The sequence below is a fragment of the Amphiprion ocellaris genome, chromosome 19 (assembly GCF_022539595.1).
Source record: "Amphiprion ocellaris isolate individual 3 ecotype Okinawa chromosome 19, ASM2253959v1, whole genome shotgun sequence".
In the NCBI taxonomy this organism is placed as follows: domain Eukaryota; kingdom Metazoa; phylum Chordata; class Actinopteri; family Pomacentridae; genus Amphiprion; species Amphiprion ocellaris.
Genome location: NC_072784.1, coordinates 524,632 through 549,708, shown reverse-complemented (window position 1 = coordinate 549,708; position 25,077 = coordinate 524,632). Strand labels below are relative to the sequence as shown.

At 39.4% G+C, this 25,077-nt stretch overlaps 2 protein-coding genes across 3 annotated transcripts; one reads left to right on the top strand and one right to left on the bottom strand.

Moving 5' to 3' along the window:
• Nucleotides 1-33: 33 nt before the first annotated feature.
• On the bottom strand, nt 34-25,077 carry baiap2l2a (BAR/IMD domain containing adaptor protein 2 like 2a). 2 transcript variants are annotated; one of them, XM_035956912.2, is made up of 14 exons: nt 24,867-25,077; nt 23,428-23,503; nt 20,557-20,643; nt 17,283-17,344; nt 17,039-17,110; nt 16,681-16,761; nt 16,453-16,584; nt 14,812-14,910; nt 13,989-14,061; nt 12,789-12,996; nt 5,857-5,922; nt 4,185-4,374; nt 1,751-1,788; nt 34-1,345 (listed from the first exon to the last, which is right to left on the bottom strand). In XM_035956912.2, the coding sequence occupies exons 1-14, from the start codon at nt 24,918-24,920 to the stop codon at nt 1,264-1,266; spliced, it is 1,320 nt and encodes a 439-aa protein (XP_035812805.2). In that variant the 5' UTR covers nt 24,921-25,077; the 3' UTR covers nt 34-1,263. The 2 variants fall into 2 exon arrangements, with proteins under 2 accessions (XP_035812805.2, XP_035812804.2); XM_035956911.2 differs by having other exon boundaries at nt 1,751-1,791; nt 24,867-25,076.
• On the top strand, nt 7,649-12,256 carry LOC118471572 (uncharacterized protein C14orf93-like). Its single transcript, XM_055004941.1, has 7 exons — nt 7,649-7,867; nt 8,076-8,444; nt 9,657-10,034; nt 10,131-10,192; nt 10,290-10,387; nt 10,524-10,642; nt 11,541-12,256. Exons 2-7 carry the CDS (start codon nt 8,301-8,303, stop codon nt 11,877-11,879), a joined length of 1,140 nt encoding a protein of 379 aa, XP_054860916.1. The 5' UTR covers nt 7,649-7,867; nt 8,076-8,300; the 3' UTR covers nt 11,880-12,256.

Sequence of the window (25,077 nt, the reverse complement as noted above, 5' to 3'; positions counted from 1 at the left end):
CTGGTGAAAGTAATAATATGATGCTATAAAGACGACATTACATGATCCTTTAATACGCTGCATTATTCATCACATTCACATATATTATCCTATTTTTACAAGATTACATTATCTGCCTGAGGTTAGATTATCATTTTCCACAAGACATTTTCCAAAGCACATTTTTTTTGCAATTAATATTTAGCAGAGGATTTAATATCACATGTAGAACAGGTAGAATAATAGGGAACATTAAAAAAAAAGATCATTACGGTAGCAACATGGCATCCAGCGATCATCCCTGAGCTATAAATGACTCATCCTGCATAACGGAAAGACTGATTCCCTGAAACATCAGCTGTGGGGCAAAACTGACCCCTTTTAAAGTTTGAAAATGTGGAAAAAATATATATTTCCACAGTGAAACTTCTGATGTCCACATTTTCAACGTTTTGGGAAATCTTTGGACATTTTTTGGTGGAAAAAAACAAATGTTAAAAATGTTTCTTTAAGAACATTCACATAAAAATCCACCAAAATCCAGCAAAATTTTGCTGGACTTTGGCGGATTTTTATGTGAATGTTCTTAAAGAAAATATTAGAAGTTTTACTGATATATATGGAATCACTTTAGATATTTTTAGGATTTTTTTGGAAGATTTTTACTCATTTTTTGAAAATATTTACAAGAATTTTCTTGATTTTTTTCCTCCAGTGAAGAAGCCTCCTGGAGTTCAGTCCAGTTTCTTTCTTTTACTAAAGCTTCTACAACGATCTAAGACCTGCAATCATAAATGCACATATTTTACATAAACATATTTATATCTCAGGGATTCATTCTTACTATTTTAGAATTCACTGAACAGAAAAAGAGCTAGTTATAGAAAATAACTGCATAACTGTTGAGGCCACTATGACCTCCATAATAAACATAAAGTAGAATCATCACCTTCAGGCAACGTCAACACATCTGAAGATACAAAAGGCTCTCTAAAAGCAGCTTTTATGGCACAGCTGTTCTATGGGATTGCATTAGATTTATCTACTAAACCATCCCATTAATGTATAAATGTATAATTCTGATGCAAACCCAAGATATCTAAAAGAGTTAGTCAGGTTTATTTCTTCTTCTGTCCTTGTTTAAGGGATGTTTTGTAAAACAAAATGTTTTTAGGAGTATAAAATGTGACAAAAAGCCTCCATCGAAGGTCCACTTAGCTTTAAACCTAACATGCTGCGAAGGTCAGGAAAGCTAGATGAAGGCATCATTCTGAGGTTGAGATGTCATCTGCGATACAGACGTGGAGCCGACTTGTCGTTGGTGACGGTGGGCTTCAGCTTCACTGTAGCGAATGGATTGGTACCCCTTCAAAATAAAAATAAATAGGTAAGGAGAGAGAAAAAGACAGAGATGGAGAGGAGAAAACCAAGATCTGACCCAGAATAAGGTGTTTGAGGGCAGCAGTGTGGGGTTATGAAGGTTATATAAGCAGAAAAAATGAGCAGTGCACAAACATCATCTATCAAAGTGTTCACCTGAAGTGAGAGCGATAGTCACGCTTCATAACTGGAATGGTTTCACCAGCAGAATGCATTTGAAAGTCTAATGGAAGGGAAGCCATTCTGTGCCATTTAGATCACTGCCCTCATCTGCTCTACTCACATTTAATGGGTTCATGATACACTTCAAAAAAATGTCATTAACTTCTCTGCTAGAGCATGAGTGGCCTCCGTTTTAACAGCCTGCCTTTCAAAGCTGCTTTATTCTTACCTGGGGAAGAGCTCTGGGCGTCCAGGTGGAGGTGATCTCTGCTGAAAAACACCAGGAAGACAGGGTGAGTGTCAGCGAGGGCCGATTTACAGCACAGGATGTAGAAACATGCACTAATGGTGGACTCCAGCCCTTGATCCTCTCAGCTTTCAGTCCTCCTACAAGCTGTTCACTGATGTGCTGAACTACACACACTTCACACCGTGTCCAGCAGACACACACACACATTTCTGAGATGAACAGCAGCTGAAAGCATGCAGAGACATCCAGGAAAACACATGAATAAAACACTATAAATAAACCATCTGCTCTGTGAGCTAAACTGCAGATAAAAGCAGTTTTCTATTGTGAAGATGTTCAATAGACAAGATACATTAATGTGAATTAAATATCTCACTTATTGTCCCTTACATTAATCATTTTCTAAGCGTTTGCTCCCACAAATCATCCTATAGTATGTGTAATATGTGTAATATCACAGTTTAGGAGTGCCACTTATCATATTAAGATCCTGCCTGTCAGAATGTCTGCATGTTCGTGACAGAAGCAATCAGTGATGGATGTGATGGAAAAGCACCCAGGAGAAAAGCAATCATCAGCAGGAGCACACAGGAGCACCCTGGAGCTCTGGATGGACCAGAAGGTCACAAGAACTTCAGGCAAGTCCGAGTTTATCTACAGAAAAATGTAGTTTCCAGAAGAATCTTACAAAAAAATATAAAGAATCACAGCACGCACGCACGCACGCGCACACACACACACACACACACACACACACACACACACACACACACACACACACACACACACACACACACACACACACACACACACACACACACACACACACACACACACACACACCACCTCCGTGCTCCTATCAGCAGCTGGAACTGCCTCCCTGCATCCACCAGAAGAACGGCTGTGGGCTCATGGAGAACAGCACGTCGCCACAGCGCTGCTGGACACACGGCCAAACGCCACATTTACAGAAACATCTGCACACACTGGATCCACCAAATGTTCTCCAGATCATCATCAGCTGTGAGTTAATGCCACAGATATTTTTATATCTGTCAAAATGTTACATCAAAATACTAAAGTAGTAAAAATACTGACGTATCAAATGGTTTTATAGCAAAAACTGCAGAAAGAAGCGAACAAAACTGTCCCACCATACCGCACCATGTCAGATTAGACTACGTTCTATATATTCAGGGTTAACAACCTACTAACCAGAGCCAATAACTACAACTTCTGGGCTGCCACATTGTCAAAACTCTGCTCTAGACCAGTTTTAGCACTAATACACTCTTGTTCAAAAGTCTGGGGTCACCCAGATAACTCCATGTTTTCCATGAAAACTCCCACTTTTCTCCATGTGCTAACATAACTGCAGGGTTTTCTAATCATCAATGAGCCTTTCAACACCATTAGCTAACACAATGTAGCATTAGAACACAGGAGTGATGGTTGCTGGAAATGTTCCTCTGTACCCCTATGGAGATATTCCATTAAAAATCAGCTGTTTACAGCTACAATAGTCATTTACCACATTAACAATGTCTACACTGGATTTATCATTCATTTCATGTTATCTGCATTGAAAAAATGCTTTTCTTTCAACAGTAAGGACATTTCTAAATGATCCCAAACTTTTGATTGGTAGTGTAATAAAACACAGCAAAATACAGTAAAAATATAGAAAAAAAATGTAGAAAAAATATAGTAAAAATACTGTAAAAATACAGTAAAAATATAGTAAAAATATAGCAAAAATATATTTAAAATGCAGTAAAATATTATAGAAATACAGTAAAAATGCAGTAAAACATATTAAAAATACAGTAAAAAAAGAAAAAATACAGTAAAAATATGGTAAAATATATAGTATAATATAGTAAAAATACACTACAAATATACACTACTGTTCAAAAGTTTGTAGTGATGTTGCTGGAAATGTTCCTCTGTACCTCTATGTAGATATTCCATTAAGAATGAGCCATTTCTAGCTACAATAGTCATTTACCACATTAACAATGTCTACACTAGATTTATCACTCATTTAATGTTATCTGCATTGAAAAAACTGCTTTTCTTTCAACAATAAGGACATTTCTAAGTGATTCCAGACTGTTGAGCGGTAGTCTATGTGCTAAAACTGATCTAAAGCAGAGATTTGCAGGTTCAAGGAGCTGCAGACAATAGCAGCAAAATGACTTTCTGGAAGGTTATTAATGGATCACCAGCATTTATACCTGCATTACTGCCACATGTAGCATCATCAGTTATAAGTCATCGATGAAAAATCAGGGAATAATGACCATAAAGCTGCAGACTAGTAGTGTCTAAAGTGTCTTTAAAAACCTGCAGATGTGTCTTCTGACAGAGAGAGGATGGACTGTTACCAGCTCTACTGACTGCTATCAGCTACCTTGTGCTCAGATTTGGACTCAGCCCTTTTTCCAGGAGCTGTTGCCATTGGTCTGGTCTCTGAGTGTTTACTAGAAGATGAAGACAGCGGAGGTGGAGGTGGTGGAGGAGGTGGAGCTACGTTCTGGCTGCCGGTTCCTGAATGTTCCTGCAGGTTGCTCATGCTGTTGTTGCTTCGAAGAGTGGAGTTTCTGAAATCACACAAAAGTTCAGAGCAGCTTTTCTCCTGACGACGAAGTAAAACATCTGTCCAAACATCCAAAACATACTGATATATATTTAAATGAAGCCTGTATTGTATTCTTTCTTTAACAGATAGTGAGCTGGATGGTGTCAGACTCTAGACGTTCAGCTGTGTTCAGACTCTAGATGTCTAGTCGTGTTCAGATTCTAGCTGTGTTCAGACTCTAGATGTCTAGCTGTGTTCAGATTCTAGCTGTGTTCAGATTCTAGCTGCGTTCAGACTCTAGATGTTTAGCTGTGTTCAGACTCTAGATGTCTAGCCGTGTTCAGATTCTAGCTGTGTTCAGATTCTAGCTGTGTTCAGACTCTAGACGTTTAGCTGTGTTCAGACTCTAGATGTCTAGCCGTGTTCAGATTCTAGCTGTGTTCAGATTCTAGCTGTGTTCAGACTCTAGACGTTTAGCTGTGTTCAGACTCTAGATGTCTAGCCGTGTTCAGATTCTAGCTGTGTTCAGATTCTAGCTGTGTTCAGACTCTAGACGTTTAGCTGTGTTCAGACTCTAGATGTCTAGCCGTGTTCAGATTCTAGCTGTGTTCAGACTCTAGATGTTCAGCTGCGTTCAGACTCTAGACGTGTTCAGATTCTAGCTGTGTTCAGACTCTATATGTTTAGCTGTGTTCAGACTCTAGATGTTCAGCTGTGTTCAGACTCTAGATGTTTAGCTGTGTTCAGACTCTAGATGTCTAGCCGTGTTCAGATTCTAGCTGTGTTCAGACTCTAGATGTTCAGCTGTGTTCATACTCTAGACGTGTTCAGATTCTAGCTGTGTTCAGACTCTATATGTTTAGCTGTGTTCAGATTCTAGCTGTGTTCAGATTCTAGCTGTGTTCAGACTCTGTATGTTTAGCTGTGTTCAGACTCTAGATGTTTAGCTGTGTTCAGACTCTAGACGTTTAGCTGTGTTCAGACTCTAGACGTTTAGCTGTGTTCAGATTCTAGCTGTGTTCAGATTCTAGCTGTGTTCAGACTCAAGACATCTAACTGTGTTCATACAGACAGAGAAAGTTTTAGTCTCTCAGCTACTCCTGGTTTTCCTCACAGCGATGGGTCACCCAAATATCTGAAATAGTTCACGTCATTATTCAAGACCTGAGTTTCATGCTGACCCTCTTTTAAAACTATTGGCCCCAAAAACAACAGGGATAGCCTGGGGGGAACCACACAGTGTATTCTGTTCTGTATGAGGATTGAAAGGCAAACATTCTGTAAGAGGATTAGTCTTTAGTACATCTCCATCTATCTTAATGCTTCAAACTACAGGAAGAATGGCTGTATTAGTTTATTAGACAACAGATGTGGAGGATCTGACTTCTGTTTGAATTGATATCTGACTTAGTAAGAGTTAGTAAAATACAGAAATACATTTCTTTAACATTTAACATGTTCAAATGTTATTCATGAGGTGATATGTGATTATGAGGCTGTTTACCGGAGGCTTGGAGACTGTGGAGGATCATCCACTGGTTCCACGTAGGATCCTGGAAACCATCCCTGACTGAAGACAAAACAGCTGATTACTGATGATGTAATGAAGACTGTTTAAATACACATTAAGGAGAAGCTGTAAAGATTAAAAACCTACTGAATGGTGCTTTTAGCTGTGATTCCACCTGCTAGCTGTGTGGCTCTACGGATATCATTACCACTTCTATCCAGTCTAATAATCCCATAAACTCAATTTTATTTCATCTTTAGTCCTAATTATGGAATATTAGCAGACTAAAATCATCTGCTGCTGGTTTAGAGGCGATTCCCTGAAACAGTCAAAAGAAAATTAGAGATTTAGAATTTATTTTGATTTCAGCAGCCATTCTACATTTTATTTATTAATATTATTCAGCATATTTTTTCACATTATGCATCCCTCTTCTAATTTATTATTATTACTATTATTATTATTATTAATTCTGTGTTACACTAACGATGGACTTTTATCTGTTTTTGTGTTCACTCTGCCTATTTTCATGTGAAGCACATTGTGTGTCATTAGTTTATTGCAGAACTGTGTGAACATGTTCCACAAATAAACTTTATGTTAATATTATCATTAATAATGTGTTAAACTAAGAAAACACAACCTAATGCTAAGGATGCCATTATGAGGATTTACTGTTTAGTTTGAGCCCCGCTGTGCCTCAGTGCAGATTCAAAGAGACCAGCATGCAGATGTTTGATATTGTTCTTGTTTCAGTAAATATTCTTCTTTAATTGTCCTTTGTCTGTCCAGGCATTTTAGATTTTACCTTATCTTTACCAAACTCTATTACAAATGTAAAAAACAGCACTTTTCACACCACATGAATTTCCCAATAAAGCAGCATCTAGAACCTGAAGTTTTCAAGTGCTTTGTTTTAAATATTCGTAGTGGTTCAGTCCTATGATGGAGGGTTTCTGGGAATGATGGTGGAACATCTGAATGTAGAGAGGACTTCACATAGCTCCAGGGATCTGTAGAAGATCCTGGTGAAGACAGGAGATAGCTGCTCAGCTTTAAGGCAGGAGGGTGACCCTCCATCTGGGCCTGATCTCCTGGTCTGTGCCTCTGGAAGAACGGCTCCATTTCTTCTTCAACACTGTGAGTGACGGGGGCAGTTTGGGAGCAGCCTGAGGTGTGATGGGGTTGTCGGTGTGGTTGTTGGGTGGGTGAGGGGTGTGGATGTGTCCCTGTTTGTCTGTTTGCTTCATTGGGGGGAAGGTCTCCTGTAGGTGGAGATGTCTAGAAGGATCTCCACACTGAAGCAGGGTCATCATCTGAGAACCTGTTCTTCAGGAGCTCCTCTTAGCCTCTCTGATCTTTGTTCAGTGAGTTTCTGGCCTTTTTTAACATACATAATTTACATTGTACATATTTATGAAAGATTTATTAATAATAATAATTCTTATTATTGTGTAGCAACAGATCTCTCAACCAATCATGCTTCAGTTTTTTTGTTGCCATGTCTGTTTCATCCAATGAGTGTCCTGAGTCACTAGTCAGGCAGACCAGATGCTCATTAGTTTTTCACACCTCTGCCATGCCCTCTAGGTGTGAAGTCTCACCCCCTCCTGCCCCACACACCCACCCCCTACCTCCCCCCAGGCTACCATGTGACCGTGACTCCGTCTGTGATTGGTCCAGAGACTGTTTGGATGTGCCCTCATATCATCTCTGAAGGTGAATGTTAACACCACCGGCTCCTCCAGGTGATCAGGTTCTCTGTGTACCTGCAGGATGAGCATCTCCCAGCAGAAGCAGCAGAAGAAGGAGAAAAAGAGGCCTCGCCGCCTCTGTGGACACTGTGACAATGAACTCTGCCATACTGCTTACTTTGAGCGCAAAAAACTCCATTTCATCAATGGAGTTTGGGAAAGAAAATCCAAAAGGGCTCGATTAGACCCTGGAAAGGATGAAGATACCAGAAGAGCTCCAGAAACACTGAAGGATCCTCCATCAGACCACGGTGAGATACACAACTCCACCCTATTTCACCTACAGTTTATGAAGAGTACACTAGAAAATAATACATTTTAGCAGTGTACTTCAGAGTAAACATGTTTTATAGAAGAGAATGAGTATGAATTAAGTATTTTTTAAAATACTTTCTAGCTGATAATGTGCTATCTTTCATTGTCCTGATCTTCTGCATGGTTTTGTCTGATGTCCTTTAGATGAAACCTCAGATGACCAGAGCATTGACGTTGTTGGAGAGAGTGAAGCAATGGATGAAATACCCCCACTAACTGCCCCTCCATCAGGCAACAGTGAGCTAAATACACAGTTTCATGTCAATTTATAATATTATTATCCTGTATACTGATACTAAACAGTAATAAATGTGTACTTGATAATAAGACACTGATGTTCCTGCAGAGCTGTATATTTTCTAGTTACAGATGTTTAATATTTTATCTGTGGCTGATGTGTCATCTTGTGATTTTTTTTCTTCAGATGAAGCTGCAGATAACCAGAACATTCATCTCTTCCTGGACTCCCGTGAATCAGATCGAGAGGATGAAGAAGCAAACATCTGTTCTGTGGTGAGCATGAAACTGACTGAGAACATGCATACAGCTTTATCCTGTTCCTGGAGTTATTTATTTTAACACAAAAAGATAAAGACCTTGTTAATGACCACATTACCTCTATTTCCTTCCAGATTAATAAAGTATATGTTGATTTGATTCACTGCCCTAAAGCTAGCTGTTTAAGATGTACTTTTAAAACTTTCAGTTAGCCTCTGCATGTGCTGAAGCTTAGGAGTGAAACTGCCCAGACTGCTGGCTTTTGACTTTCAAATGCTCACATTCATGGTTTGATTACGGTCATTTTAGAGTTAAACTGCTGGTTTTTGACTTACTAATTGACATATTCATGTATGATTACAGTTGTTTGAGAGTCAAACTGCATAAAATGTTGGCTTTTCACTTACAAATGCTCTTATTCATGTGCTTGATTACGGGCATTTAAGGGTTAAACTGCTGCTTTTTGACCCTCAGTTGGTCACAAATCCATCCTGAGTCTGGGATCCTGGTCTTTCATTGATGTTTTAATGCAGGGGTGTCAAACTCATTTTAGTTCAGGGCCACATTCAGGCTAATCTGATCTCCAGTGGACCGGACCAGTAGAACCACAGCATAATAACCTATAAATAACCACGACTCCTAATTATTCCCTTTGTTTTAGTGCAATAATTCTGAAATGTTTGCATTTAATTAACTATTTTTTGCAAAACATTATGAACAACCTGAAATTTCTCAAGAAAAATAAGTGAATTTTCAACAATATTATGCCACAGTTTAATATTTACACAGTACAACTTCAGTTTATCTGCAGAAGATGCAAAGCATTCAGTCACAGATATCTGGAACTGAACAATCTAGTATTTTACTTTATGATCAAAACAACTTGTCAAGAAGAAGAAGTTATTTTAAATGTACATTCATTTCCACATCTGTATAATAATTCTGACCACCACACAGGCTAAAGCTGGAACTCTAAAGACAGAAGGTTCGGTTAATCCTCTGCCTTGTAAATGTACTAAGCTTGTAAAAACTCATGAAAGTTGTGGCAGAGCAGTGGACAGAGTTGAAATGGCGGTTACTGTAACTGAAAAGACGAGACCCCCTGTATGTTTGGCACCCCTGTTTTAATGGAATAATTATTCTTTATATTTTGAACTGTATATTGCATTGCACCAGCATATAATAGTTCATTGATTTGATGTTTATTTCTTCTTTACATTTGCACAGGATGTAACTCTATCTGAGGAGAATGGAGAAGGGGAAAGCCTTGCAGATGAGCAGAGGAATGTCCTTCCCAACATGCCAGAGGGACATGGAGGTGCTCAGCCTTCAACTAAACCAGAAGACTTGGTGATGAAAGCTTTTGCCTTGATGGTTCCAGTTAGTCCCGCCACCGACACTGAGAGGAAGCTGCTGGACGCTATCAGTGGACTGTCTCAGCAGATAGCTCAGCTGGAGCAGAAGCTGGACCAGTATCTGGCTGCATCAGGGGAGAGGGAGCAGAAGTTACAGGAGAGTATGGACGCCCTGGAGGCCAAACTAAACAGCTTCTCCAGCGGGGACGGAGTTAAACGGAAAAGACGAGTGCACTGTCCCAGAATAGCTGTAAGAACATATTCCATTTGTAGGATGTTTGTAGTGAGTTGGTGACGTTAAGCAGTCATACCATGCAGTCCTACAAATTTATTTTTGTCCTTTTAGGAAACGGTTCGTAGACTTCATAACTCTGAAGGAAACACCATGCGCTATGAACCGGAACACGGGTGAGGCTGTTTATTCACATTGTGTCTACATTACCCTAAATACTTTCCATTTATTCTGCTGTGAGTAGTAAATGAATATTCTGCTTTATTTTCACAGACTGGGCTCGCCTCACAACGGTGCAGTCACGACATATTTAGTGAAAAGTCTGGCTGCAAGTCCAGATCTGGAGGATGTGAATGCAGACATCCTTCTGTGTAAGTATCCTGTTTAAAATTGTTCTAAATTATCTGACTTCATCAACAGCAACAAAAGCTAACAACAGCTGAAAATAGCAGTAAATAATAACAATAATAATAAAGCTAATAACGTCTTCATTTAACTGTTCTTCAGCCGCCTGTAAAACATATTTCGAAACGCTTCGGAGGAACTTCCGCTACAGTCAGCCCAGCATGGCGGACCAGGCAGGAGCCATGAAGTCTTCAGCCCGGAGTCGCCAGAGAAGGAAGAGGGTAAGAGATGCTAGTCTGATTCATTACATGGTGTGTTTACAGCTGAGTGTGAAGCGGCAGGGATGCAGATCAGAACCTCCAAATCCGAGGCCATGGTTCTCTGATGGAAACCAGTGGATTGCTCCCTCTGGGTTGGGGGGGAGCTGCTTCCCCAAGAGAAGGAGTTCAAGCATCTCTGGATCTTGTTCACCAGTGATGGGAAAATGGAGCTAGAGATGGACAGGAGGATTAGTGCAGCGTCAGCAGTAGTGAAGGAGTTGTACCGAACCGTCGTGGTGAAGAGGGAGCTGAACCTCAAGGAGAAGCTCTCAGTTTACCATCCATCTACGTTCCAACCCTCACCTATGGTCATGAGCTCTGGGTAGTGACCCAGAGAATGAGATCATGGATCCAAGCGTCTGAAATGAGCTTCCTCCATAGGGTGGCTGGGCTCAGTCTTAGAGATAGGGGGAGAAGCTCAGACATCTGGAGGGAGCTCACAGTAGAGCTGCTGATCCTTCACCTCTAAAGGATCCAGCTGAGGAGGTTTGGATATCTGATTCAGATCCTCCAGGGAGACTTCCTTTGGAGGTTTTCTGAACACGTCCTCCTGGGAGGAGACCCCGGGGTAGACCCAGAAACTGCTGGAGGGATTATATATCTCATCTGGCCTGGGAATGCCTCAGGATCCACCAGGAAGAGCTGGAAAGTGTTGCTGGGAGGAGGAACGTCTGGAATGACCTGCTTCATCTGCTGCCTCCATGACCCAACCCCGGATAAGAGCAAGAAGATGGATGGAAGGATGGATGGATGGATGGATGGATGGATGGATGCTGGTCCCTATGACATTATTTTTCTTCTCCATTAGTAAATGTATTGACTGAGTGGTACTGATTTCCTGTACTGGTTGTGTTCACAGCTGCTGGATGCCAGGAAGACAGTCCTTGCTCCAGAGGAAGTGGAGTTATGGAGGAACATCACCACTGACATGATGTCAGACGAGGAGGATGGCAGCGTTGACGGGGTGTCTGGATGGATAGTACGACCTCCATCCTTCCGTAGCCAGGAGCTAACTGACCTGTGTGCTGCCCTACAGGCCAGGCTGGAGGCTGATATGAAGTACACAGCTTTACATCATAGACGTCTTCGGAGTGGGCAACCGTCTGACAGAATGATGCCAAACAAATACGACCCGGCGGCAGCAAAGAGACATTTTAAGCCTGAGCTGATGCCCAAACTACTGGCCAACTCAGAGTAATGGACCACACAACTTGCACCTTTTTTATTTTCTAAATTTGTATATATATATATATATATGCATATATATACTGTATATTTTGTTGAACATTCCTTTTATTTTCATTTTTTAAAAGAACAGTTTCAATATCTTGTTTTAATTTTAATCACAGCTAGTATTTCCCCTGACAAGGGGAGTAATAAAGGACTATCTTATCTTATTTTATTTTTCAAGACGTCTTTGCAAATATTTTTTTCCCTCCCAATAATTTAATGCCATTGATTGTAGGATAGCCCACTGGTTAACAATAGCAAGTATGTAGGTCAACTAATTAGACATATTTTACATGGCACACATTTATTAAAACATTATTATTAATAATAAGCATTATTATTGTTATTGTGTCTGATGGGGGGGGGGGGGGGGGGGTAATTTCACGGCCCAGGGGTTGATCAATAGCAACAGATCTATCGACCAATCATGACAGTTTTTTTTGCACTAATTCTGTTTACATATTCATATCTTTTGAGGATCTTTATTTTATTTGTATATAGTGCCTTTTTTCTGTCTTATCTACAGCTGGAGTCACTAATCGAAGCTTCGCTGTGTGGAAACACAATGACAATAAAGATTCTTGATTCTTTTTGCTTCCATATCTGGTTTCATTTAGTGGGTGTCCTGAGTAACTAGACAGACCAGATGCTAATTAGTTTTTCACACCTCTGCCCTATCCTCACCCTTCAGCCCCACAGACAGGGTTTCTGACAGTTTCAGGTAAACCTGGAGTTCACAGCCTGTGAACTGCTAAAAACTGCTGGGACTTGGTAGATTTTCGGTTATTCACAGGCCGATAATCTGGGTTTCCATGCAGTGTTCCAGCAGACAGAAACATCCCATAAAGTCAAACATCCATAATGACACTCCTCTCACCGTGAGCTGCTGTCGGTGCGTCCATAAAACCAGCCGTTCCTGGGCTGCTGGACCATCACGGTGATTATCTGCCCCCTGCTGAAGGGCAGTAAGGTGGACTGGGAGCTGGCCGGCTCATGGGCCACCAGGGCCCTCATGGATCTGCCCAGATAGCCGCCGCCCACCGAGTCCATGGAGAAGCGAGAAATGCTTCCCTGTGGAGACGGAGCTGGAGGAAGCAGGAGATGAGAGGAGTTTAGCTGATAAACCTGCTTAGATGGCAAAGAAAAAGCTATAGAGAAGCGATTAATAGCTGGGATTTATTTCTTTATTCACTGTGGTCCTGGTATTTATCGATCAGAAGGTTAGCTGACCACTAAATATCAGACTCTGGATCATTTTCCTGTTTCAGCAGCAGCAGCAGAAGGAATCCACTGAATTATTCTCAACAGGAGGCCACTGTTTTAATCTCTAGAGCTGCTGCAGACAACAAGTCAGTGTTTCAGAGGAACTAAAGTTATATACAACTAGGAGCGCTATTTCATATTCTGCAAACTGTTTATTATATGTTTTTGATCCATTTATTTCTGTGACTAGTTTTCCTCTTCAGAAGTGAGCCCAGCAATTAGAGTTCTGCAGGGGAAAGTGCAAACAAGGTCCTCTAAAGCATGTGATTCAGAGAGAAGCAGAAATTAAAAAAACTCAGTTTGTGAGGACGTCCTGCTCGAGGCAGATTTACAAACGTGCCGTATTCTTTATATTTCTTAATGATTTATTTAAGTGTACTTTAAGGGATATTCAGTAATTTGGAAATGATTTCCTGCTTTGTGCTTTTCAGTAACCTTGACACAGACTGTTCTGTTTGTCTTAATGTAGTTAAAACCAGGAGCACTGACTGACCAGTAACTGGACCTTTCAGCTACTGGTATCTTTATCCTACCATCACTGAGACACATCCACTCTCAGATGATCTCCGTTCCACTAATCGTGTGACTTTTAGCACCGATTGGCTGGAGCGGTGTTAAATTTGGTGAGCTGCTCTGAATCTTCTGCAGTCACTTATTTTACATTTTTCATTGACATGACTCTGATTCAATCTGTTTTCATTTTGACAAAAAAAAATCATGTCATAAAAGCCAAATAAAAGCAACAGTAAATCTCTGAGGGGTGTAAATGCTTTTTTCATGTTCTGTAAAAGTCCTGGTCACAATAAAAACTCACCTCTGGATGGGATGCTGCCGAGTTCTGGCTCCTCTTTGCTCCTCCGGATCTCCTCCCCCTTCCTCCTTCCCAGCTGTAGACAAATCACAACACATGGTCCACACATTAATGACCATAATTACTATTATGTTCATGTAAATAACAGAATGTAAATAGCAATTTCAGTCATTTTAGCTTAGCTTAGCGAAATTCGCTGGATTTTGGTTGATTTTTATGTGAATGTTTTTAAGAAACATTTTTAACATTTCTTTTTTCCACCAAAAAATGTTCAGAGATTTCCCAAAAATGTTGAAAATGTGGACATCAGAAGTTTCACTGTGAAAATATGTATTTTTTTCCCACATTTTCAAACTTTAAAACGGGTCAATTTTGACCCGCGGGACGACACGAGGGTTAACATCAGTAACAGGTTTAATCCTTATTTGGAGACTTTCTGTACCAGCTGGGATTCTAATATTTTCATATCAGACATTAACCACCAGAGGGCGCCCTGATTACAGAAATGACCGTAATAATTCATAGAGTTCCTGCAGTAAACAGTATCTGTGCCTCTGATGTTATGAATCTGTCAGTGCCCAGGACACGTGATTTTATCGCAGCGTATTTTCTTATCAGTTCTGCTCAGCAATTTTCAAACTAAATTTCAGAAGTTTGAACCTGTTTTTAAATTCAGAGGAACAATTCACCCAGTTATTCCCAAAAGACAGGAATGTGCCTCACTCCAGCAGTATATTCTTGGAGGTTTTCAGAGGAATTATAATGCAGTCCAGCTCCAAACCCTGCATAGATAACTGTGTTGTTCTGTGAGTCTGACTGAACTCACGGTGTGGTCTGGACTGCTGGGTCTCCTGGGTTCAGGTCTTCTGGTGGCTCCGACCTCCTCCATCCAGGCGTCGGCCCTCTGCTGGAGACCACCTCCCGTCTGCCACAGAAAACACACAAATATATCGAGTCCCCCATTAGTAGGTCAGGATTAACACAGTTAGCAGCTTATGTTACAGCAGCTTATGATAATACTCATTTGGCCACAAAAAAGGAGTCAGTCGTTCACACGCATGAATCCTCGGAGCTGCAAGTCACACCAGGTGAATCATACGGCAGGTTATCCACAAACTCTGCAGTCATTTAGGGGTAACTTTTAATTACTGATTTATTCTAGTTAGTGGGTAAAAGAAGGTTGTCATTTCAGTTTGATTTCCAGCTCTTTATACATGTTTCAGTCCAAAAGGAGAAATCTATGCCATTAAAACTGCTTGATAAGACTTCCACTGCTAAGAGCAGATGTTTAGTAGATATAAGAGAAGTGAGTTATCATAAAAATGGTTATGGTGAGTTTAAGAGTCAAACGTATAAGTTGGGAAGTTAAATTTATGAGTGAAGTCAAATGGTTGAGGCTCACAGTTTCACTTTTAATCTCATCATTCTGTATTTTCTGAAATAATTTTGGCACTTTTGCAGTTTTTCATGTTTGTCTCATCGGACAAATGTTAAATTAGAGTTATTTAGCTTTTATTTTAGCACCATTCAGACTGTGGTTCATCAGGAGACATAGCAGCTGCACAGTATCAGATTATCATTACCAGAATGAGTCTTTAAATTTATAATCTCAGACTGTATTTTACCCGGTGGCTACAGTTTGTCGATCACTGTCGTAGCTTCAAGATGTGAGCAGAGGGTTACAGACAGGTCGGTTTCATGACAGTCTAAGGATCCAAAACCAAAACCAGGGTGTGAAGATAACTATTATTATTATTGTATTTCTCAGTGTGTTTGTAGAATAAACTGGGTTGGATTTACGGATGGTTATTCATCAGTCATAATAAATCATTTAACCCTCCTGCGGTCCTCATTTACACGCACCAAAAAAAAATGTTTCCTTGTCTTAAAAAAATCCAAAAATTCAGCAAAAAAATCCCCCACATTTCAGAAAATTTGCAAAACCTTCAGGAAGAAAATTCCAGTAATTCCTTAAAAGTTTCCCTTGAAAGTTTTATTTTTTTTTTAAAAAATCCCCCAAATTTGGCAAGAAAATTCTTGTAAATATTTTCAAAAAATGAGTAAAAGTCTTCCCAAAAAATCCTAAAAATATCTGTGATTCCATATATATCAGTAAAACTTCTTCACTGTGAAAATATATATTTTTTCCACATTTTCAAACTTTAAAACGGGTCAATTTGACCCGCAGGACGACACGAGGGTTAATCAGGTTAGTGCCATAAAACAGATGAGTCTAGAGTTCAACTTGTCAGTCTTTAGAATCAGTTTCTGCATCTTAAAAGGTGCTGTTCTGTTTGACCGGGTCATAAAAGAGGGAAGCTTCTCTACGGGGTTAGGGTTAGGATAAAGTCTCACATCATCTGTACATATTATTATGGATTCTCCTTATTGTGTCGAAGACAAACCTGACCCACTGGACACCTGCTTTATAAATAAAACACTGAATCCTGAAAATGAAGTCCTGTACCTTATTCATGAGCTGGGCGATGGTCTGGATCAGGTTGCAGTGTTTCTCAGCCAGGAAGCGGTACCTCCTCTCCTCCTCCACCAGAGCCTGGCTGTGGCTCTCCCTGAGGAACTGGACATACTCGCTGGAGTCCTGCGGATGAAAACAGAACATAGAAACACCATACATGACTACCTGGAGCTGGGTTTCCCTCCAGGATGCACACAGAGCAGAGGGAATCCTGCTAACCTGGCTGGTTCCTCTCCTCAGCTGCCTCTCCAGAGCTGCTGCCTGGTTGTGGACTTCACTCTTGTACTGCTCCCTGCTGCCCTGTGGAACAAACACCACATCTCTGGACTGTGTTCTACACTGGAGATGTTTCCTCCAGCTCTAATGGCTTTGTGAGGTAGAGTTATGGCAGCATTAATAAATTACAAGTCTCACTTCAGGTCCTGATCTAATCCCATCACACCCTGCAGTTAGTATTTAAATCTAAACCATGAAACAACTCAGTGTTTTCTTATTTAAATCTAAAACATGAAACAGCTCGGTGTTTTCTAAGGATCGCCTGTTGACCTCATTGTCCCTCTGCTGGGTTCTCACTCACTGAGAGGAAGTCTCTGTCCAGCTGAACGTTGGTGTCCATCTGCTGAAGAATCTCCCGACTGAACCAGTGGAACTGAAACACAGAAGATAGATAGATAGATAGACTATAGATAGATAGATAGATAGATAGATAGATAGATAGATATATAGACAGACAGACAGACAGACAGACAGACAGACAGACAGACAGACAGACAGACAGACAGACAGACAGACAGACAGACAGACAGATGGATGCTACTCACCATTCCCTCCAACTCTAAGGTGAGTCTCCGTTGGCCCTCAGAGATCTGGATCAGGATGTCTCCTAGAAGACAACACCTTTAAATAATAGTCCAGTAAAGACAGCTCCTTCATCCTGTGGTCAGAGGACCAGTCTGAAGGAACTACAGATCATTTCTCCAACAAGAGCTTTGAGGAGCAGATAAAAGAGGCCTTTCAGTATCAGCTGGTTGGAGATCTGACAGAGAGCTGGACCAATCACAGCAACAGACGAGAGCTAACAATAAACACCCAGATAATTCCAGTCTGTGTCTGTGAGCACAAACTGGTGATGATAGTCATGATAGTGTGATCTGATATCAAGAAAAACTGGTTTTATGTGGAGGAAAGTTATATCAGCAGGTTATCAGGATAAACCACACTTTTCTGAACCAGTTAATGAACACAAGACCTTCACCGCCTCAGAAGTCACTGCTTTCCTGAACAATAACACGCATTTTATTCATTCAAACACAGAAATTAAAGTCAATTTGAACACATTTTTACTCCAAATAGTGCCAACCTTATGGAGTAAAAGGACGTTTAATCTGTGATCCAGGTCTATCCTTCAGGAAATTAAAAAAAACTATGTAATCAAATCTGCTCATAAAGTTTTCGAGTCATTGAATTAGCATGGAAATTCACCACCAGTGTAAAGGTAATGTGCTTTTTACTTCAGCGTTTCTGGGTGGTGTTTTATGAATGTTGGGAGACACATTATGAGAATAATAAGCAGCCAATGCCACAGCTGAGCATTTCTGCTTTAAAACTACAGCTAACTGGTTTGAGAAACACAGATTCACACCTGTGGAAACCAATCTAAGAGGGCTTCTGTGTCTTTATTCTCCCTCAGAATCAGATGAGGAGGTTAGAAACAGAATGGTTTAACCCACAAATCATCTTAACCGAGTTTTCTATCATTTCTGTAATATTTTATGGTCTAGATTTTAGTGGTTGAACCCACAACCCAACACAGCATTACAGTGGTGCTTCCAAGGTCAGATCATTCTGGAAAACACTAAACTTTGAACCAATTTTTCTCCAAAACTACAGAAAGTGGGTCAGACCACTCTGCTTCCAAACCCACAGAGTCGTTTTTGTGTGTTTCAGTGGAATCATAGGTGAGCTGGTGTGCTCAAGTTGCAGTAAGTAGTTAAAAGCAGCATAAATCTTCATATTTTACAGGAAGTTATGTTGTAGAGTTCCATCTAAGCCCCTGTAAAGCAGGAAAGGCTCATTTTCATGGGTAAAAAATGCTAAAAATGTTCTTTATCCATGCAGAGAGGAGTTTTATGTGTTTAATCACTGCCTGCAGGGAGAGTTTGTTTTATTTTTTTTCAAGAGGACTTTAAAAAAAGACCATCAGGTCATGCTGGAATCACTGCAGAGTAATTATCTTCCAGGAAACAGATGCTTGGCTCTGTGACTGAAATGCAAAGTACACAAACCGAGTGCATCTGTGTTTACTGTTTAGTTTTCAATAAGTGAGTTTCATCCGTCTGCACACAGTTTATTGCTCACCAGGCAGGATCGCTGTTAGCTGGAGGCTAATGTGGTGCTTGGACAGTTTTTATCTTGTACTCATGGAGCTGAATATTGTGCCTCCTGTTTATTGATCTTTCACTGGTGAGAGATGATGTCACAGGTTTGATAATTAATCTGTACTTTAATGAGCTCAGTTTCCTGGTTAGAGTCATTTTATACCTCTGATCTCACTCCTGTTTGTTCTCTGCTGTCAGAGCCTCACTGGAAAACATGTTTGGACATTTTATGGGGAAAATCTGTAAACTCTAAAACAGTTTAATGCAGTTTATTTAACACTGAATCACTGTACATAAGTTAACCAGGAGGGTTTTTCTCTTCAAAAAATACATTTCCTGACTCCTGCACAGTTTTAATGGAAAAAATGCTGTAAAATATGTAATAATACTGCAATTTTCGCACTTAATTCTTGAAAAGAATCCAGTTTTTCCCGGCTAAATGTACGTATTGTTGTGCTGGTAATAGAAACATGCTGCAAATTTATAACAAGTAACATTTCTGCATTCATTACATGTAAAAAAAATACAGTTTGTACCGGTCAAATTGATGTACTTTGTTTGAATAACGGATATTGGTCTTAATATTTATGACAGCTTTAACCGCATTTTTAGCTAAAAATCCACATATTTAATGTTACATACACTAAATGTTGTGCTATTAATGGAAAAATGCTGTAATATTTATGTAAATTTTCAAATTTTGAAAGGTTAAAAAATTTTTTTTACAGTAAAATATGGAATGAAGCACGTTTTTTAACCCTAAAATCAACAATATCAACACGTTTCTTTACTGTAAATGTAGAAAATGTTTTACTGTGATTATATGGTAGCGTTCTGGTGACCACAGCTGCTGGGATTTTACGGTAAAAACAACAACTTTATTTTTACAGTGCTCAGTTGTCCAATAGTCTAGTGACAGTTTCATAACTTTTACTGGAGGCATGCTCTGATTGGTGGGTAAACCGTTCACCTTCACCCCTAATACAAGGCAGATAATGAACCTGAAAGTCTAATAAAAGCACCATTATGAGCTGTTATCATGCTGGGATGTCGCCTGATGTTTTGGACGTGTTAAACCTGTTTATCTTGGCTGCCACTGCTCCTGAAACCCTCCCTGGGACTGGCTAATGATCCGGTTCTTCAGTCTCCAGCTCTTCTAACCTGACAGGCTGTTTGGGTTAAGTGAGCGGAGCACGGCCCGCTGCCTGTCATCATCTGTTATTCATGTTCCCTCCTGACATCTGACTCCTCTCTGCCAACATCTCAACATGCATAAAGACACGCTATACTACGGTCTAGCTTTGAACCACACAGTTAGGAGTGAGTTAGAAATCCAAGTGGACGCTTCATCCACATCCTGCAGCTTGACTTGGATGGAATCACACAGAAATGTTGGTTCAGTCTGAGCTCCTTTAGAGATATTTGGAATTAGTTTTTACCTTCTTCCTGTTGGCGCTGTAGATCAGAGAACACGCTAATCACGTCTACACATCATAAAGGCCCAGTAATAGAGAAAGGAGTAATAAAATGCTGCCTGAGGGCAACGTTGGTCTGTACAAACGACCATAAATACATCAAACAGAAAACCTCACATCCTGGTGAGGAGCAGGAATATAAGGCTTTATGTTTCCTCATGACAATCAGTGTGTGTGTGTGTGTGTGTGTGTGTGTGTGTTTGTGCGTGTGTGTGTGTGTGTGTGTGTGTGTTTCCTCTCACCTATGGAGCGTGAGGATGCCGTGTGGAAAGCCTTTTCTCCGATCTTTGACAGTGCATTGAAGTAGGCCTCACTGGTCACAGCAAGAGCTGAAACACAAACACAAGGCGGTTATTTGATGATTCTCTTTTAGCACAATTCATTCTGCAGGTAAACAGAGATATTAATTATAAAAGGGGAAACCATCCCATCATTCTTATCATCGAATTTCAACTTCCACCCACTCAGATGTCTGTCTGCAATAGTCTAGAAACAGAAAAGCATCAGTGGAAGGATTTCTGAACAAACAATAACATGTCATTATTGTACCACAGTGCTTTTTGACCACCAGATGTTTTCTGCTCTTCTGTCAAATCACACTTTGACTCCAGTGAAATCTTCAGTCCAGCGTTGCCTCGGTAACCTTAACACAACACCTGGGTCCTTCTGCAGATGTTCTGGTGTCAGATGAGGCTTCAGCAAAGCAGAATAATAAAACAGAAGCTGCCCAAAGCTGTGAGATGAAGAGATTTAAAAATGAAGATCTCTCTCATTGGATGTAAACAGAACCGATTACTGATTTCAAAATATATTTTTGTAATTCATCAGTAGAATACATCTGTTCTATCAGTTCCTGCTTGGTTATATCTCCATCCTGTTCAGGAGAATGACTGCCTCCATGGAGGTTGAATCATCTTTGTCTATATTTCATGTCTGCAGGGCTGCTTATGGAGCTCTGATTGATGCTGCATTTGTTTTCTCACATTCATCAAACGAGCTCATTTAATCTGGAGCTGGACTTCATTTACATCTGAACAGGAATTAGTGGTGATGATGGTGTGATTATTAAGACATTAAATATTAATGAGACTGCCGGTCGTTTAGAGTCTGACTGATACTGGAATGAACTCTTCATAATTTCATCGTGTTTCCATGAGAGAAAACTCAGATATGAGTGAGAGTATCTGCAGGCCTCTCAGACATTATAGTCATGTTGTTTGTTGTTAGTTTTAGATGCTCTTTGTAAACTGATTGTTTATTATAAAGGGACAGATTACAGAAGTTTATTCTTCTTTCTGCTCCTTTTCATTCAGAAATTTAGAAACTAACTAACTTTTCTTTTTCTTTTTTAACCCTCGTGTCGTCCTGCGGGTCAAACTGACCCATTTTAAAGTTTGAAAATGTGGGAAAAAAATATTTTCACAGTGAAACTTCTGATGTCCACATTTTCAACATTTTTGGGGATCTTTGAACATTTTTTGGTGGAAAAAAAGAAATGTTAAAAATGTTTCTTAAGAATATTCACATAAAAATCAACCAAAATCCAGCGAAATTCGCTGGATTTTGGTTGATTTTTATGTGAATGTTCTTAAAGAAAATATTAGAAGTTTTACTGGTATATATGGAATCACTTTAGATACTTTTAGGATTTTTTGGAAGATTTTTACTCATTTTTGGAAAATATTTACAAGAATTTTCTTGCCAAATTTGGGGGATTTTTAAAAAATAAAACTTGAAGGTTTTGCAAATATTCTGAAATTTGGAGAATTTTTTTGGGTGAATTTTTGGATTTTTTTCAGACAAGGAAACAATATTTTTTGGTGCCCATAAATGAAAACAACAGGAGGGTTAAAACATAGACACAGACCATGGAAATTCGAAACCAGTTAAAAATTCATGTGTTTTTTACATTGCCAGCATTTCTATATGGTGTTTTATAAATGCTGGAAGACACATTATGAGTAGAATAAGCAGCATTTCCTCCTTAAAACTGCAACATATACATCCCGATTCATCTGGGGTTTCTGATGTCATTAACCTCAGGATCCCACTAACCATGGTGTAGTTTTATTGTGCAGAAATGTAGGTGAGCTGGTGTGCTCGAGCTAAAGAGAATAGATCTGCACATTCGAGAGGAACAGTGTAGAGCTGCATTTATCTTTAAGTCCATTTCAGGGCTTGAAAGGTTTTATTTTTAAGGGAAAATACTCTAACCACAACTTTAGTCAGCATGCAAATTGACTTTTTTCTGGTTTTGATAAAAAGTTAAAAACTATTTAGCCAAATCTTCTCATAAAGCTTTTGAGCTGTTGAATCAGTGAGTTAATCCAGACCCTGAAAGGTGTGGCTTCTTTAAAGGATCAGATATGATGACCAGCACATAGACGCTCCTTTGACTATAAAATCCACCTTAAAATGCAGCTTTATTCACAGCGTCTCAGCTGACAGGACGACATGCAGTTAGCTGCCTGAAGGTCCACAACTCTACCTAAAGAACAGCAGCAGACACAGAATCTGCCTCATGATGCTCTGGATGGACTGATAGATGTGACATGATGTGATTCTGAGCTCCCAGACTTTACCAAACCCTCCAGGAACAGCAGGACAGCATTAACACAGCATGGACAGACTCATCAGCTGTATATGGAGCAGATGTTTGACTCATCACTGTCTGAGACTTCTGGACTCTCCATCTGCTGACTAGCATCTCCAGTAATAAACCTATTCCACAATGTTTAAAAAAAAGGAAGAATTTAATAAAATACAACAGATTTTTCTTCATTATATGTAATTTTCACACACAAACGTGACAACACAAGGATGTAATGAAAACTTGGAGAGTGTTTGAAGTTATATTAGTGTCTAAATCATGGAAATAAATTACAGCTGTTTGTCTTCTGACAGTGTCATCATGGCAACAGCCCATAATAACCCAGCCCATAATAGCACCTGAACATTGCTTAAGCATATGAACTTTGGAATTTGTTCTGCAAAAGGAACCACCCATAAAGCAGTGTTTGGTTTATAGCACTTATAAAGATAGGAGGCAGAAAAATAGCATAAAACTCAGGAGAACGACTCTTTCTGTCTTTCTTTCTGTCTTTCTTTCTTACCTTTGAAAGCTTGAACGTAGCTGTTTCCCAGTGAAACCAGTTTCTGTAGACTCGGGTTGAACTCGTCCATCAGGCTCTGTTAAATCACACACAGACACACACAGTTAGAGTCTGAAAGTCAGGAAACTTTTAGATCCACCTAAAGGAGAATCAATAAAATTCATCTTTAGTTTGTATTTATGAGCACAAACTCTCTCCTGCTGGAACACAGATAAGCTGAGATTCAAATCTCTGCTGGTATCAGTGAAGGAAATGCAGTTTGGAAAATAACTGAGAATTCACATCAGGTCTGCTGGGAAGTTATTACATATAGGAGGACATTTACATAAATAAATAAATAATAATAAATCTGCTTTTCTTTCAACAAGAAGAACATTTCTAAGTGACCCCAAGCTACTAAATGATAGTGTATATACAGTATAAATACATCTCTAATCATATATATATATATATATATATATATATATATATATATATATATATATATATATATATATATATATATATATATATATATATATATATATATAAATAAATAAAAATCCCCAAGTTTCTGAAAATTAGCAAAACCTTCAGGAAGAAAATTCCAATGATTTCTTAAAAGTTTCCCTTAAACGTTTTATTTTTTTTTTTAAATCCCCCAAATTTGGCAAGAAAATTCTTGTAAATATTTTACAAAAATGAGTAGAAATCTTCCAAAAAATCCTAGAAATATCTAAAGTGATTCCATACATATCAGTGAAACTTCTAATATTTTCTTTAAGAACATTCACATAAAATTCAAGCAAAATCCAGCGAAATTCACTGGATTTTGGTTGATTTTTTTGTGAATGTTCTTAAATATTTTTAACATTTCTTTTTTTCCACCAAAAATTTTCAAAGATTTCCCAAAAATGTTGAAAATGTGGACATCAGAAATTTCGCTGTGAAAATATACTTTTCCCCCACATTTTCAAACATTTCAATTTTGACCTGCAGGACGACACGAGAGTTAATCATGATTTTATGCTGTTTCAGATGAACGTTGGTCCAACATGAAATGGATTGTAGAAAAAAACTCATTGATCAAACCTAAAGGATGAAGTTTGTTGTTTAATTTTTTTTCAGCTTCTCCTTTGTCATCCCAAATATTAAGTCTAAGTTTAATAACTTCAGGTATTTATGTAAACAGCTGAAATTCCTCAACTTTCCTGATTTAAGATTTGAAGGCAGCCAAGTTAGAAATGATTTGAAGTCGAACATTCTTGTTCATTTTTACAGAGTTTAACACAGTGACTTAAACTTTAAACATGAAGAACTCATATATACTCATATATTTATGTATATATGAGTATATATGAGTTGTACCGAGTGTCTGTCTTCAGTAACCACACCAGAAACTGTCCCCCTCTGCTGAATATTCTCCTGAAGGTTTGTGAGATTGGCCTGGTGTTACTTACAGAGTAGATCCCCAGGGTGGAGCGGTGCAGCTGATCAGAATTCATTCCTGCCATGTTGGTATCCAGAACAGAGCAGCAGTGGATGAAACTCTGACATGTGCAGGCCTTGAATCATCCAGATACTGCAACACAACGTCTGGAAGGAGAGAGGAGCTAATGGTGCTGGACGTGGAGCTGAGGAGAGCTCAGTGTGGTGGTAATCGACACCGCT